Source organism: Pleurodeles waltl, chromosome 6 (assembly GCF_031143425.1).
Source record: "Pleurodeles waltl isolate 20211129_DDA chromosome 6, aPleWal1.hap1.20221129, whole genome shotgun sequence".
Classification (NCBI taxonomy): domain Eukaryota; kingdom Metazoa; phylum Chordata; class Amphibia; order Caudata; family Salamandridae; genus Pleurodeles; species Pleurodeles waltl.
The window spans coordinates 1,222,261,246-1,222,277,473 of NC_090445.1; the positions used below are offsets into that span (position 1 = coordinate 1,222,261,246).

A 16,228-nucleotide genomic window follows, 5' to 3' on the forward strand; every position below is an offset into this window, starting at 1 on the left:
GACGTCAGAGACCCCTCCTGATAGGTGCTTACCTTTCTCTGTAGCCAATCCTCCTCGGAGGGCTATTTAGGGTCTCTCCTGTGGGTTTCTCATCAGATAACGAATGCAAGAGCTCACCAGAGTTCCTCTGCACTTCTCTCTTCGACTTCTGCCAAGGATTGATCGCTGACTGCTCCAGGCCGCCTGCAAAACCGCAACAAAGTAGCAAGAAGACTACCAGCAACATTGTAGCGCCTCATCCTGCCGGCTTTCTCGACTGTTTCCTGGTGGTGCATGCTCTGAGGGCTATCTGCCTTCACCCTGCACTGGAAGCCAAGAAGAAATCTCCCGTGGGTCGACGGAATCTTCCCCCTGCTAACCCAGGCACCAAACTTATGCATCACTGGTCCTCTGGGTCCCCTCTCATCTTGACGAGCGTGGTACCTGGAACACAGGAGCTGGATCCAAGGGTCCCCGACAGCTCAGTGGCTCTTCTGTCCAAATTTGGTGGAGGTAAGTCCTTGCCTCCCCACGCCAGACAGTAATCCTGTGTACTTTGTGAACTGCAGCTGCTAGGGCTTCTGTGCACTTTTGCAAGACTTCCTTTATGCACAGCCTAGCCCAGGTCACAGCACTCCATCCTACCTTGCCCAGCTCGCTGAGTTGGACTCCGACTTCGTGGGACCCTCTTTTGTTGTGCTGAGACGACCACCATGCTCAGATCTTCTGAACGCCTGTTCAGGTGATTCTGCTGCTTGCTTCTGCGTGGGCTCTCTCTGTTGCTGAGCGCCCCCTCTGTCTCCTCCTCCAAGGGGCGACCTCCTGGTCCTTCCTGGGCCCTGGCAGTACCCAAAATCCTCAACCGCGACTCTTACAGCTAGCAAGGCTTGTTTGCGGTCTTTCTGCGTGGAAACAACTCTGCATCCTCCAGCACGCCGTGGGACATCTTCTGACCAATGGAGAAGTTCCTGGCACCTTCCGTTGTTGCAGAATCTTCGTCTTCTTCCACCCGGAGATGGCTCTTTTGCACTTTCATCCGGGGTTTAGTGGGCTCCTGCCCCCACTGGAAACTTGTGTGACTCTTGGACTTGGTCCCCTTCCTTTGCAGGTCCTCAGGTCCAGGAATCCGTCTTCAGTGCTTTGCAGTCAGTTGTTGTCCTTGCAGAATCCCCTATCTCGACTTTACTGTCTTTCTGGGGTAGTAGGGTAACTTTACTCCTACTTTTCAGGGTCTTGGGGTGGGGTATCTTGGACACCCTTAGTGTTTTCTTACACTCCCAGCGACCCTCTACACACTACACTAGGCCTGGGGACCATTTGTGGTTTGCATTCCACTTTTGGAGTATATGGTTTGTGTTGCCCCTAGGCCTATTGTCTCCTATTGCATTCTATTGTGTTCTACAGTGTTCGCACTACTTTTCTAACTGTTTACTTACCTGATTTTGGTTTGTGTGTATATTTTGTGTATTTTACTTACCTCCTAAGGGAGTATATCCTCTGAGATACTTTTGGCATATTGTCACTAAAATAAAGTACCTTTATTTTTAGTAACTTTAAGTATTGTGTTTCTTATGATATAGTGCTAAGTGATTTAGGCCCTCATTCTGACCTTGGCGGGCGGCGGAGGCCGCCCTCCAAAGTCCCGCTGTCAGATTACCGTTCCGCGGTCGAAAGACCGCGGCGGTAATTCTGACTTTCCCGCTGGGCTGGCGGGCGGTCGCCTTCAGACCGCCCGCCAGCCCAGCGGGAAAGAGGCTTCCACGATGAAGCCGGCTCGGAATCGAGCCGGCGGAGTGGAAGCTGTGCGACGGGTGCAGTTGCACCCGTCGCGTATTTCACTGTCTGCGCAGCAGACAGTGAAATACATGTAGGGGCCCTCTTACGGGGGCCCCTGCAATGCCCATGCCAGTGGCATGGGCACTGCAGGGGCCCCCAGGGGCCCCGCGACCCCCCCTACCGCCATCCGGATCCCAGCGGTCGGACCGCCGGGATCTGGATGGCGGTAGGGGGGGTCGGAATCCCCGCGGCGGTGCAGCAAGCTGCGCCGCCGTGGAGGATTCAATGGGGCGGCGGTACACTGGCGGGAGCCCGCCAGTGGTGCCGGTCCGACCGCGGCTTTACCGCCGCGGTCGGAATCCCCATTGGAGCACCGCCGGCCTGTCGGCGGTGCTCCCGCGGTCCTCCGCCCTGGCGGTCAAAGACCGCCAGGGTCAGAATGAGGGCCATAATGTCGTACTTTGGACTCTTGTTCTGGGCAAGACTGCTGGTTAAAGGATGACAGTACTTTTGCTTGTAGGCGACTATGCCTTTCCTACAACAAGTCGCAACTGGTGTCCCAACCTTACTGGCTCACTAGCAGCACCTCACCAGAAACACAATAGTAAAAGTTGATTTGTGGCAGCCTTTACGCATGCACTCGAGAATAAGACATCTCAGGGAGTGTCGTGGTTAAACGGAGATTACCCCTTTCTCACAGATCTATCATGTCTCATGCAAACACAGGCAATGACAAAGATGCAGTAATGTTTCAATAGTTTTTATTTAACATAACTGAAATTTGCGATAAGTTGCATGGGCTGCAATGATTGGGATAATGAATAATGCAAGGAACAGAATTATGAACATGAGAGTCATTATTACAAAGTCCCCCACCATCTTGCAATGCATAGAAAGACATACGAGATGTAATATGCACTAATACCCTAATGTGAGAGGCCTAACCTCCTACCTAAAGGAGAGCTGGGTTTGCTAAACCTAATCTGCCAATGCCATGTCCATGAGAGGAGCCCCCAACCCTTGTTACCCTGGAATGAGGTCTCTATCTCAGATTCTGCAGGGACACGAAGACTGGGTCAGCGTCAACACGACTGCAGCATCGATATCAGCGATGGTGGCGATGGCCTCTGGTCGGAATCCCTCTGTTTATCTGTCTTAAGTGCGATGTATTTATACAGATCTACAAGGACCCCTGACGTAGGTGTGTTCCCAAACAATAGATAACAGACATGCTTGGGACGGCAATCAATATAAACAATCCCTCAAAAGTATAGAGAGGGAAAATCCCTAAGTGTGAACACCTACTGTTTGTTTGTCTTTGTTGCTTGATCTTGACGCCTTAGGGCGGTGACACTGATAATGTAACTCATAACAAGTGGCCTAACTATAAACAAGGCAGCCATCTTAGAAGAATTAAATAATTAAATGGGCTAAGACAGAGCAAGCTAAGTAGGTTAAAAGTCACTAGGTGACGGGGGCACAAGTCTGCAAGCCAGAGGCTAAGCTAACTCCTGTTATCCCATTAAAACGAACTAGGATTCACTAAAATAAGTGGTATAGTAGGAGCTTTGCATGTCTCCTAGTTCAGCCTAAGCTACTCTGCTATAGCTACCTCTATCAGCCTAAGCTGCTAGAACACTTCTAATCTACTAATAAGGGATAACTGGACCTGGCACAAGGTGTAAGTACCACAAGGTACCCACTATAAGCCAGGCCAGCCTCCTACACTCCCCGACCCCTGTCCCCTGGAAACATGGGCCAAGAGCATGGACTACTGTATGGAATTGGAACTCCCCATATATGCAGCAAGAGGATGCCCCCAGAAATACTAAAAGATTTGGAAATATTGGGTGGACCTCGGGGGCGTGCAACTAGAACCCTATATAGGCAGACCATGGCCCAATATGGGATACCTACACCAACGCCGCATTGATGCATCCAGTACACAGGTGGGAGGGGTGGCTTAAACCCTGGTTTGATATTTATTATTGTTACTCCATATTACTCAATATTGGTGTTTTAGTGCTGTTTTGTACTATTGCTCATTGTGCTGTGTTTTGTACATATGTTGTGTGTGGTGTGCTGATTCACACCTTGGTTGTAAAATCAATAAAATGTTGGATTTTTGTTGTTGTTGTTTTTTAAAACTCAGTTACCTCTCTGTCCCCTGCCCCACTCTACATCCCTACCTGCCATATCCCTTTAGCCTGCCCTTAATGGAGCACAGCCACCAGGTTGAAGGCAAGATCTGACAATTGTAGGAGGCTGGCCTGGTTTGTAGTGGGTACCTAAGGTACTTACACCTTATACCAGGTCCAGTTATCCCTCATTAGTGAAATGTAGGCAGTGTCCAGAAGCCAGGCTGTCTAGAGGTAGCTGTAGCAGAGCAGCTTAGGCTGAACTAGGAGACATGCAAACCTCCTGCAATACCACTATAGTTACACAGTACTTCTACACAATAAAAGACAATACTTGGTGTTACCAAAAATAAAGGTAGTTTATTTTAGTGACACAAGGCCCAAAATATATTAGAGGCTATTCTCCCTTAGGAGGTAAGTAAAAAACATAAAATATACACTGGTAACCAAAATCAGGAAAGTAAACAGTCATAAAATAGTGCAAACAGTGAAAATTACCATAGCCTAGAATGGGCCTTAGGGCAACACACACCATATGCTAAAATAGTGGAATGCGAAAGTCGGTTTCCCACCTAGGCAAGAGTAGTGTGTAGAGGGGTGCTGGGAGTGTAAGAAAACGCCAATGGTAAGTAAAGTACCCCACCTCTGAGCCCAGGCAAAGAGGAGTAAAATACCGCAAGTTTCCTCAGAACACACTAGGAGTCTTGGTAAAGGATTATGCAAAAACTAAGCAAGACTACAAGACACCAACGATGGATTCCCGGACCTGGAAACCTATGGAGAGAGGAGACCAGGACCAAGAATAGATGAAGAGTCCAGGAAGAACAGGAGCCCTTGCTAACCCTGATAAAGGTGCAAAAGTGAATTCTCCGGATGGAAGAAAAAGTCAGAAATGCACCAAAGAATACAGCTGCGGGTTCATGCTTGGTGCAAGAGATGTCCCACGTCGAGCTGTTGGATGTAGGCTAGTTTTCGTTGTTGGATTCCGCTAACAAGCCTAGGCTCACACAAATGTCGTGGTTGGTGGGAAAAGGCACTACCTGGGCCCAGGAGGGACCTGGGGGTCTCAACTCGGACTGAGGAGATAGAGGGGGCTGTCAGCACTTCATAGGGCCCTCTGAAGACCAGGCAGCACCTGTAGGAAGGTAGCCTCTTTCTAGCCTTGTTACCCTTACTTTTGGCCTGTTTGTGATTATGTCACAGTGTTTTTACTGTCTCACTGGGATCCTGCTAGCCAGGGCCCAGTGCTCATAGTGAAAACCCTATGTTGTCAGTATGTTTGATATGTGTCACTGGGATCCTGCTAGCCAGGACCCCAGTGCTCATAAGTTTGTGGCCTGTATGTGTTCCCTGTGTGGTGCCTTACTGTATCACTGAGGCTCTGCCAACCAGAACCTCAGTGTTTATGCTCTCTCTGCTTTCTAAAATTGTCACTGCAGGCTAGTGACTAATTTTACCAATTCTCATTGGCACACTGGAACACCCATATAATTCCCTTATATATGGTCCCTAGGTACCCAGGGTATTGGGGTTCCAGGAGATCCCTATGGGCTGCAGCATTTCTTTTGCCTCCCATAGGGAGCTCAGACAATTCTTACACGGGACTGCCACTGCAGCCTGAGTGAAATAACGTCCACGTTATTTCACAGCCATTTCACTGCACATAAGTAACTTATAAGTCACCTATATGTCTAACCCTCACTTGGTGAAGGTTAGGTGCCAAGTTACTTAGTGTTTGGGCACCCTGGCACTAGCCAAGGTGCCCCCACATTGTTCAGGGCAAATTCCCCAGACTTTGTGAGTGCAGGGACACCATTACACGTGTGCACTACACATAGATCACTACCTATGTGTAGCGTCACAATGGTAACTCGAAACATGGCCATGTAACATGTCTAGGATCACAGAATTGTCACCCCACTACCATTCTGGTATTGGGGGGACAATTCCATGCATCCCCGGGTCTCTAGCACCAAACCCGGGTACTGCCAAACTGCTTTTCCCGGGTTTCCACTGCTGCTGCTGCCAACCCCTCAGACAGGTTTCTGCCCCCCTGGGGTCTGGGCAGCCCAGTCCCAGGAAGGCAGAACAAAGGATTTCCTCTGAGAGAGGGTGTTACACCCTCTCCCTTTGGAAATGTGTGTGAAGGGCTGGGGAGTAGTAGCCTTCCCCAGCCTCTGGAAATGCTTTGATGGGCACAGATGGTGCCCATCCCTGCATAAGCCAGTCTACACTGGTTCAGGGATCCCCCAGCCCTTCTCTGGCGCGAAACTGGACAAAGAAAAGGGGAGTGACCACTCCCCTGACCAGCACCTCCCAGAGGAGGTGCCCAGAGCTCCTCCAGTGTGTCCCAGACCTCTGCCATCTTGGATTCAGAGGTGTTGGGGCACAATGGACTGCTCTGAGTGGCCAGTGCCAGCAGGTGACGTCACAGACCCCTCCTGATAGGTGCTTACCTCTTTCAGTAGCCAAGCTTCCTTTCTTAGTAGCCAAACCTCCTTTTCTGGCTATTTAGGGTCTCTCCTCTGGGCTATTCCTCAGATAACGAATGCAAGAGCTCACCAGAGTTCCTCTGCACTTCCCTCTTCGACTTCTGCCAAGGATCGATGCCTGACTGCTCCAGGACGCCTGCAAAACCGCAACAAAGTAGCAAGAAGACTACCAGCAACATTGTAGCGCCTCATCCTGCCGGTTTTCTCGACTGTTTCCTGGTGGTGCATCCTCTGACGGCTGTCTGCCTTCACCCTGCACTGGAAGCCAAGAAGAAATCTCCAGTGGATCGACAGAATCTTCCCCCTGCCAACGCAGGTACCAAATTACTGCATCACCGGTCCTCTGGGTCCCCTCTCATCCTGACGAGCGTGGTCCCTGGAACACAGGAGCTGGGTCCAAGTGTCTCCCACAGTCCAGTGGTCCTTCTGTCCAAATTTGGTGGAGGTAAGTCCTTGCCTCCTCACGCCAGACAGCAAACCTGTGTAGTGCGTGATTTGCAGCTGCTCCGGCTTCTGTGCACTTTTCTAAGGATTCCTTTGTGCACCGCCTAGCCTGGGTCCCCAGCACTCCGTCCTGCATTGCCCAACTCGCTGAGATGAAATCCGACGTCGTGGGACCCTCCTTTTGTGACTCTGAGTTCACAGATCTTCTAAGTGCCTGTTCCGGTACTTCTGCAGGTGCTGCCTACTTCTGCGGGGGCTCTCTGAGTTGCTGAGCACCCCCCCCTGTCTCCTCCTCCAAGGGGCGACATCCTGGTCCTTCCTGGTCCCCAGCAGCACCCAAAATCCTCATCCGCGACTCTTGCAGCTAGCAAGGCTTGTTTGTGGTATTTCTGCGTGGAAACACTTCTGCAACCTCCAGCACGCCGTGGGACATCTTCTATCCAAAGGAGAAGTTCCTGGCCCCTTTCATTGTTGCAGAATCTTCTGCTTCTTCCTCCCGGAGGCAGCCCTTTTGCACCTTCATCTGGGTTTTAGTGGGCTCCCCCCCCTCCCACCCCCAAACACTTGCGTGACTCTTGGACTTGGTCCCCTTCCTTTACAGGTCCAGGAATCTGTCTTCAGTGTTTTGCTGGTGCTTGTGGTTCTTGCAGAATCCCCTATCATGACTATTCTGTCTTTCTGGGGTAGTAGGGTAACTTTACTCCTACTTTTCAGGGTCTTGGGGTGGGGTATCTTGGACACCCTTACTGTTTTCTTACAGTCCCAGCAACCCTCTACAACCTCCATAGGTCTAGGGTCCATTTGTGATTCGCATTCCACTTTTGGAGTATATGGTTTGTGTTGCCCCTAGACCTATGTCTACCTATTGCATCCTATTGTGATTCTACATTGTTTGCACTACTTTTCTTACTGTTACTTACCTGTTTTGGGTTTGTGTGCATATAATTTGTGTATATTACTTACCTCCTAAGTGAGGGTATCCTCTGAGACACTTTAGGCATATTGTCACTAAAATAAAGTACCTTTATTTTTAGTAACTCTGAGTATTGTGTGTTCTTGTGATATTGTGCTAAATGACATAAGTGGTATAGTAGGAGCTTTGCATGTCTCCTAGTTCAGCCTAAGCTGCTTTGCCATAGCTACCTATCAGCCTAAGCTGCTAGAAACACCTCTATTCTACTAATAAGGGATAACTGGACCTGGCACAGGGTGTAAGTACCACAAGGTACCCACTATAAGCCAGGCCAGCCCCCTACAGCACCCACAGGCGTCCCAAGACAAAGAGTTTGGAAATCGCGATCATCGCAGCACTACACAAAGGGATCCCACGCCCCGGAGAACAACACAGGGAGCTGAGCATCGCAGGAAAGAGTGCTGGGGGCCTGGCTACGCTGTGCATGAAGGATTTTTTGGAGAAGCGCACAGAAGACCAAGGAGCTGCAAAACATGCGGTGCACAGGGGTTCTGTCTGGCTCATGAAGGCAGGCCCTTAACTCCACCAAATTTGGACAGCTGGACCTTTGGACAGTCAGGATCACTTCGGTCTACCACCTGTGTTCCAGGGATCACACTCATCAACAGGAGAGGAGTCCCAGAGTACCGGTTGTCGCTGCAGAGAGGTTCCTGCTGAAGCAAGGAACTGAGTTCGTCACTTCACAGGAGATTCCTTCGGTTCTTCAAGTGCAGGATGAAGACAGGCAGTCCTCAGAGCATGCACAACCTGGAAACTGTTGCTGGCAGGAGATGGAGTTACAGAGTTGCAGTAGCCTTCTTGGATACTTTGTTGCAGTTGTAGAGTTCCTGGAGCAGTCCTGCGGTTGATCCAACGGTAGAAGATGAAGCAGAGGTTGCAAAGGATTCCTGCTGGAGTCTTGCAAAACCCAATCTGAGGAAACACCCAGAGGAGAGACCCTAAATATCCCTGAGTGGGGGATTGGTCTCCTAGCCAGGTAAGCACCTATCAGGAGGGTCTCTGATGTCCCCTGCTGGCACTGGACACTCAGATGCTCCCAGAGTTCCCTGACCATCCTGCAAACAAGGTAGCAGAACCCAGGGGGACACTATGGAGGAGCTCTCGGTACCACCCCGGGGGTGGTGATGGACAGGTGAGTCGTCACTCCCATTTCCTTTGTCCAGTTTTGCGCCTGAGCAGGGACTGGGGGTCCCTGAACCAGTGTAGACTGGATTATGCAAGGAGGGCACCATTTCAGTGCATTTCCAGAGGCTCTGGGAGGATGCCCCTCCCATGCCTGTAACGCCTATGTCCAATGGGAGAGGGTGTAACATCCCACTCCTGAAGGAAATGCATTGTTCTGCCTTCCTGGGATTGAGCTGCTCAAGCCCCAGAAGGGCAGAAACCTGTCTGTGAGGTGGCAGCAGCTAAGGCTGCAGGGAAAACCTCAGAGATCTGGTTTGGCAGTACTGGGGGTCCATGGTGGAGCCCCCTTGGTGCAAGGAATTGGCCCCCCAATACAAGAATCTGATTGGGGGTACAACCTCTCAATCTTAGACACCTCACATGGCCATATTCGGGGTTACCATTGTGAACCTACATATATGTATTGACCTATATGTAGTGCACACTTATAATGGTGTCCCCGCACACACTAAGTCTGGGAAATTGGTCCTGGACAACGTGGGGGCACCTCTGCTAGTGCAGGGGTGCCCTCACATACAATAACTTTTCACCTAGCCTTCACAAACGGAAGGTTAGACATATAGGTGACTTATAAGTTACCTGGTGCAGTGAAAATGGCTGTGAAAGCGTGCATGCACTATTTCACTCAGGCTGCAGTGGCAGTCCTAAGAAGTGCTTGTATGAGCTCCTTATGAGTGGCAAGCGAAATGCTGCAGCCCATAAGGATCTCCTGGAACCCCAATGCCCTGGGTACCTTGGTACCATATATTAGGGACTTATAAGGAGGAGCAAGTATGCCAATGTAGAGTAAAATAAGTGGTCTCTAGATTAAAGTGACAAATTTGGAAACAGAGAGAGCATAAGCACTGGAGTTCTGTTTAGCAGGACTCCGGTGACACAGTCAAGCATACTGACAACACAGTAAAACATACTGACATATAGGCCACAAACTATGAGCATTGGGGTCCTGACTAGCAGGATCCCAGTGAGACAGTAAAAACACACTGACAAACAGACCGAAATTGGGGGTAACATGCCAAGAAAGATGGTACTTTCCTAAGATTGTTACCGAATTGGAAGAACATTACATTGGACATGTGTGTCCGGGGGGAGATAGTCCAGAAGGGGTACACATCACTTTTCATTGGTACTCTGCCACACTTTCTACCAGAGCAACTTACGGAGGGCTGTGTATCCTTCTTAGTACAGGAAGTGCAAGCCATTTTGGCCAAAGGGGCTATCGAGAGAGTGCCTGCGCCAAAGTAGGTTGTGGCTGTTTTGCTCTCTATTTTCCAGTGTCAAAGAATGATGGAAGGCCTTTGTCCTATTTTGGACCTATGCACTCATACGCTTTCTACGGAAGGAAAAATTCAAGATTTTTACACTGGCCGAGGTCTTGTCTGCCCTCGACCCTGGAGACTAGAGGAACAAGTTGAATCTGCAGGACGCCTATTTAAATATACCTGTCCAGCAGGCCCATTGGCTCTACATGCGGTACATGTTGTGACAGCAGCATTTTTAGTTTGCTGTGCTCAATTTTGGTCCTACCAGCGCCCTGTGGGTGTTCATAAAAGTGATGGCAGTGGTAGCAGCACATCGTTGGAGGTTGGGCACTAGTCTTCTCATAGATCTGCGACTGGCTGTTGAAGGTGGGCTCACCTCAGGCAGTCGTCAAGCACCACCATACTATGGCAAACCTCCTGTCATCTCTCGGGTTCACTATCAATGTACCAGTGTTACATCTGGCGCTCCCCTTCATCTGAGACATTTTGGACATGGTTTGGTTTCATGACTTTCTCTTGGAAAGGAGCATACAAGACATTCATGCTGTGATCCCGACCTTTTAGCTTTTCTACTAGGTTTAAGTAATGTGAACTCTGAGGCCATTGGGACTGATGGCCTCCTGCATCCTGCTTGCTAAGTATGCCATCTGGCATATTTGAGCTCTGCAGAGGGATCTGAAGTCTCAGTGGGCCCAACACCAAGGGGACATCTCTGACTACATCCAGATTCCGGGGGAGACTATGACAGATCTACAGCGGTTGTTACTGGACTGAGATTGGGTCAGTGGCACACCCTTCTCCGTACCCCATCCAGAGTTGTTAATGGTGACACGTGCATTCTTTCTGGGTTGGGGTGGCCAACTGGGAGAGGTGGAGATCAGAGGCCTGTGGTCTCCATCAGAGGCTCAGATCTCTGTGAAGCTCCTGGAGCTGCAGGCTATCCACTTGGTGTCGAAAGAATTCCTTTCATCCGTCAGAGGGAGGCTGGTACAAGTGCTTATGGACAGCACCACTGACATGGTACTGCAGCAGTCACAGCTCAGGGATGTTCTGGGGCCTATGCTAGTAGACACTATGCCTCTGGAAATGTCTAGACCACCAAAAGCTCTTCCTGCTGGGGAACCACCTAGCAGGATCTTTGAGTGCCAGGAAGAATAAACTCAGCTTTTGATGCCTGGCTGGTCACGCTGCCAGTTACACACAGAGTTGCCATAAGGTCTCTTCTACAAATGGGGAGAACCTTGGCTTGATCTGTTGGCCACCGCTGAGAAATTCAGTGTCAGCAATTCTGCACGTTGGAGTTTCCAAGGTGTCTCTTGCTGGCAGATGGGATCCTTGAAGAGTATACCTCACGACTTCAGTATGCCTTCCCACATATACAACTTAGTTCTGAAGAAGATCAGGTCTGACCGGGCCCAAGTCATCCTGGTGGCCCCAGATTCTACTCAGAAAGTATGGTATCCAGAACGATATGAATTGAGGATCTGTTATTCGATCAGCCGCTCCACAGCTGCCCTCTTTGGCTTTTACTCTCAAGACAGTATTCCTCGTCACCATAAAAAAGATACAGCAAGTGACTAAGCTGCAGGTTCTCTGTGTTCATCCACAGTATGCCACCTTTTTCCCAGAAAAATGGTTCTGCTGAAACAAGCATCATTCTTGCTTAAAGTTGTGCACCATTCCATGTTGGCCAAACCATCATCCTGCCAGCGTTCTTTGGTCCTTCTCAGCCATCTAAGGCCGAAGAGATTCCGTCGCTTGGACCCCTAAGGTTCTCTGAGCGGTTACATTGATTGTACCAAAGAACACTGGGAGGATGATCAGTTCCTTGTGGGGTTTGCTAGAGTAAAACAAGTAAAGCCCGGGCGGCAAACAACTGTCTCCCACAGATCGTACTCTGCATCAAGTTCTGCTATGCACTGGCCACAAAACAGCCTCTGGAATGACTCCAGGCTACTTCTACCAAGGCTGCTATCGCTGTGTTCCTAAACATCTGCTTGGTGGCTACATGGGTGTCACTCAATACGTTCACAAACATTTACTGTTTGGACAGCCAGGTTTGCCGAGAGGGGCATTTTGCTCTCTTGGGCCTACAAGACTATTTGTTTTGAGTCTCCTAATACGTACTGCTATGTTATCTACTCAAAAGATGGGAAATCTTTGGCTAGAGGTTTCTATTAGAAGAATACGTTACTTAAATTTCTGGTAGAGACTCTATTGAACTTCAGATTTCTCACTGATTCTCCCCTTTATCCATTAATAAAATCTTATGTCTAGGAATCTGCACATTGATCAAAGCCAGTTTGCTTTTTGCATATGGAAGGGTGGACAACTTCTATAGCAGCTGACCTACTGGCACACAGATGTACTGCTGAGAACATTTCTGGATTCAGTCTAACACCTGGGGAATAATCTAAAGGTGATGAATCTGTGGTTAGATAGAGTCTCTACCAGAAACAGCGTTCCTGAAGGTAAGTAACTTGTTCTTCTGGATCCTGCCTGTCATTCTGAGAAGTTTCAAAAGGTGAGGAGTAGGCAGGTGGATATCATATTCACCAGAAATATTACAGATGATAATTAATTTGTCCATTCGGCCTACAGCAAAAGCATTACATTATCAGGTCATCTATCTTCAGTCATATCCTAGCTCCACCTGGTCTCCACCATATTGCACCCTCTACCACAACAGTCAGTTTGTTTACAAACCTATTTCGTTATTCACAAGCCTCAGCACGCGTGATCCATGCGCAGTCAGTGCTAATATGTTTGCTCTTCATTTCCCCTATGTCCTTCCATGCCTAACACTCAGCTTCATGGTGTCAACCATCCAGGGGATCCAACAGCCTCTGCACCATCCCTGCACATTTTCCATGAGTTTTTCACATCTTCTTGGGAGATTAATCTGTCCTTCCTCACCATTGCCCACTCTATCTTGTCCCTCAGCCAAACCTGTCTCTCCGGCCGCCGAAGCTATAGCCAGTGTATTGCTACATGCATTTAAACAGGATTCACGCCTTATTTTAATACATAGAAGGAATTTCTGGCTCACGTTTCCTTTCTTTTTTTTGGTCTAGTCCTAGTATGCATTATTTATTTGTAGGCCAGGGTTTGTCACTTGTTATTGGTTGCAATCTGTCCCTCGTCCCTTCTCAAAATCTTTAGCAAAATTGAGCAACTGCATGCCAAACCATTATTATGCTGGAAAGTATGTTTTACCACCACAGAAGCAGTTTGAAATGTCTACTGACTGAATTTGAATCTAAGGATATTTATTATTCCTAATATAGATTTTTTAATGAGGATAGAAGGTTGGCCAGTTTGCCCCTTGGTATTAAAAACAGAGATGTAGATGACATAATCCACTGTGTGGCAAATGTGATAGATGATCGAAGGCCATTGCTTAGCAATGTAGAGATGACAGTAAATCAAGCCACTCTCCAGATGTCTGACACAGATAAACATATCACAAAAATAGAGACTAAACAGGAAGGACCAGTAAGAGCCGTACTTCACACATCACTGCCACATCTAAATGTAACTGTCACTTCTAACACCAACTCACAACTGTCAGAAAGTAAATTATTAATTAGGGTAGATGATGTTTTTGATGGATTTAATGTATGCTGTTTCAGTAGGCAGTAATCAGTTCTAATCTTTCGAATGATGTTAGAGGTACCTCAGAATTAGGAACTACATCCACAAGTTATTAGATCATTTTAAAATGTGCATAAAATAATGATTAGCACTTTTACATTTCAAGCTGTGGTCTGTGCAAAATACGAGTAGTTTGGAAGATATGTCACTCGAGAGTAACGCAGGGAAGAGTTGAGCCATTTCATTTCACTCTCATTTTGTCTTTATGGGACTCTAGGCATGGCTAGTATTGATAGCAGTGCCCCAGAGACTACCTCGGACAGCTCTCCCACTCTGAGTCGCCGTCCTCTGCGTGGAGGATGGGCAGCAACTTCCTGGGCCCGAGGTCAGGACAGCGACAGCATTAGCAGCTCATCGAGTGACTCGCTTGGTTCCTCCTCATCTAGTGGCAGCAGGAGAGCCAGCGGAGGTGCTCGAGCCAAGACAGTGGAGGTTGGAAGGTAAACGTCACAGATTTTATGTATTTGTATATTTGTTGGGCACAACGTTGTCGTGTATCAAGCTACCTCTGCCGTGCATTTGAAAATAAGACTGCCATTTACAATCTACTTGGAAACCAGTTTGAAAAGAAGAACCTATATGTGCATAGAAAGATCACACTAAAACATGATTTTGCTGTCGAAGGGGTACAGCATTTCCAAAAAATTTACATTTTTCCTCAAACTCCATAATTACTCATGTTGAAATGAAATTGTGTTATGAGAAATATGTACTGGTGATAAGACGATAATAATTCAGCTAGTTTTGTAAGTGCATGATATGGCAGTAGGTTTTGTTAAGCCAACGTAGACATAGACATGAGTGAAATGACTCATCTTTTAGACCACGTCTAGTAAGGACTTTATCCAAGTGATTGTAAAATTTCCTAGTTATCTTAAAGGTAAAATGATTCAAAGGTGAACATTAAATATCCATTTCCTCCTTCATTCTACTCAGCAGCCATAAACAAGCTGAAAAATCACAAACAAAAAAAACGTAATTTTTCCTCAAGCACAGAATAGTAAGTCATAACCAGTGGGAGTTCAAAACCAGTTCCTTATCATCAGCCATGATCACTCACATACTCTCTTTCACACTGTCATTACTAACACCATACAATCACTTTTAACACATTTATGATCTGTGGAAATGTAATTAACCTCAATCTTCCTTACTTTCAGTGGGTGGGGTCACAGTGGTAGCTTCAAGTGGGTTGAATAACCTTTACCTCCAATTCCTTAATAGAATTGAAACTTTACTTCATGATAGCTTGGTAATTTCATATTCTAAGTCATACTGGTGGTGAGGGTTTTGCACATTCAAAGCTGACTGCAAACCAGTGCCGCCATGCTCTTAACACGCTTGAAGTAGAATTTTCTAAAAGTTGACTCTAGCGACTGGTCTTTCACTTTAATGCTGTGTTTCAGTCCTTACTTTAGGGTTAACACCTTAGAGGCGGTGGCCCAGCAAGCAGTGTGCTCCAAATATTGCTTAAAATGCTTCTTGAGAATAATCAAAATCGTTTTCATTCCCACAGTTGAGACTCTTCAGTCAAAAGCCTCAAGTATATGTACCACATAGTTTAGAGTGACCTGGGAATGTAGGGTAGGAGGTCAGTGAATTGACATACTTTGTTCTTCTAGTGACTGTATAAATAACTTCTTCTGGGTTGAACACCCTACCTTGAGTAGAGTGAACATCTGGTGCTCGTTGAGATGATATGAGGCATACCAGCATAACTAACATCTTAGATAGCTGTTACGGAGAAAGAGTTGCATTTCAAGTCTATGAATACTTAATTTGGGGGTGAAGCCCCTTTAGAAGCATACAAACCAACAGATGTTCCTCAACTGGAACATTGTTTCATACCCTGTTGAAACAGCGGATATGTATGCATTGCTAGTCCTATAAACCAAATCAGAACTTATTAGTTGAAAAGAAAATTAAAGACATGCACAACCTGGACCACCTCAGTATTAAAGTTCCTGTCTTTGCCCCGCTGTACCCACCTTCTCCAGTGTGATCCATATCTCTTAACCATACTCTTCACCTAGTGAATGAGTGAGGTAGGTTGTTCTGAAAGGCTTGGGATATACCCTCTTCACCTATGATCTTTCAGGACACCAACTGGAGGGAACATTCTAGGACTAGTTGATGATGTTGCCGTAGGTGATCTGTTAGAAGTTCTGTATATTAGAGAAGAAGAATTGGGTAACCCATGCAAACTTACAGAAGAAATGGAAAACAAACTTGAGATTTGTACAGTGGCGGGGTGGGGGAAGGTGATAGCAATCACCATGACTTTGTCTCCTGATTTGAGCTGTTACTCTTGTAATCTAAGCATAG

The 16,228-nt window shown here is 47.6% G+C and overlaps 1 protein-coding gene across 2 annotated transcripts in view; it reads left to right on the forward strand.

Moving 5' to 3' along the window:
- The window catches only part of ZSWIM8 (zinc finger SWIM-type containing 8), a 2,332,791-nt gene that overhangs the window by 1,474,593 nt on the left and 841,970 nt on the right, over window positions 1–16,228 (forward strand). For both annotated transcript variants that reach the window (XM_069240531.1, XM_069240532.1), the window contains exon 18: window positions 14,121–14,343. In XM_069240531.1, coding sequence (XP_069096632.1) covers window positions 14,121–14,343 — 223 coding nt within the window. The remainder of the gene's footprint in view (window positions 1–14,120; window positions 14,344–16,228) is intronic.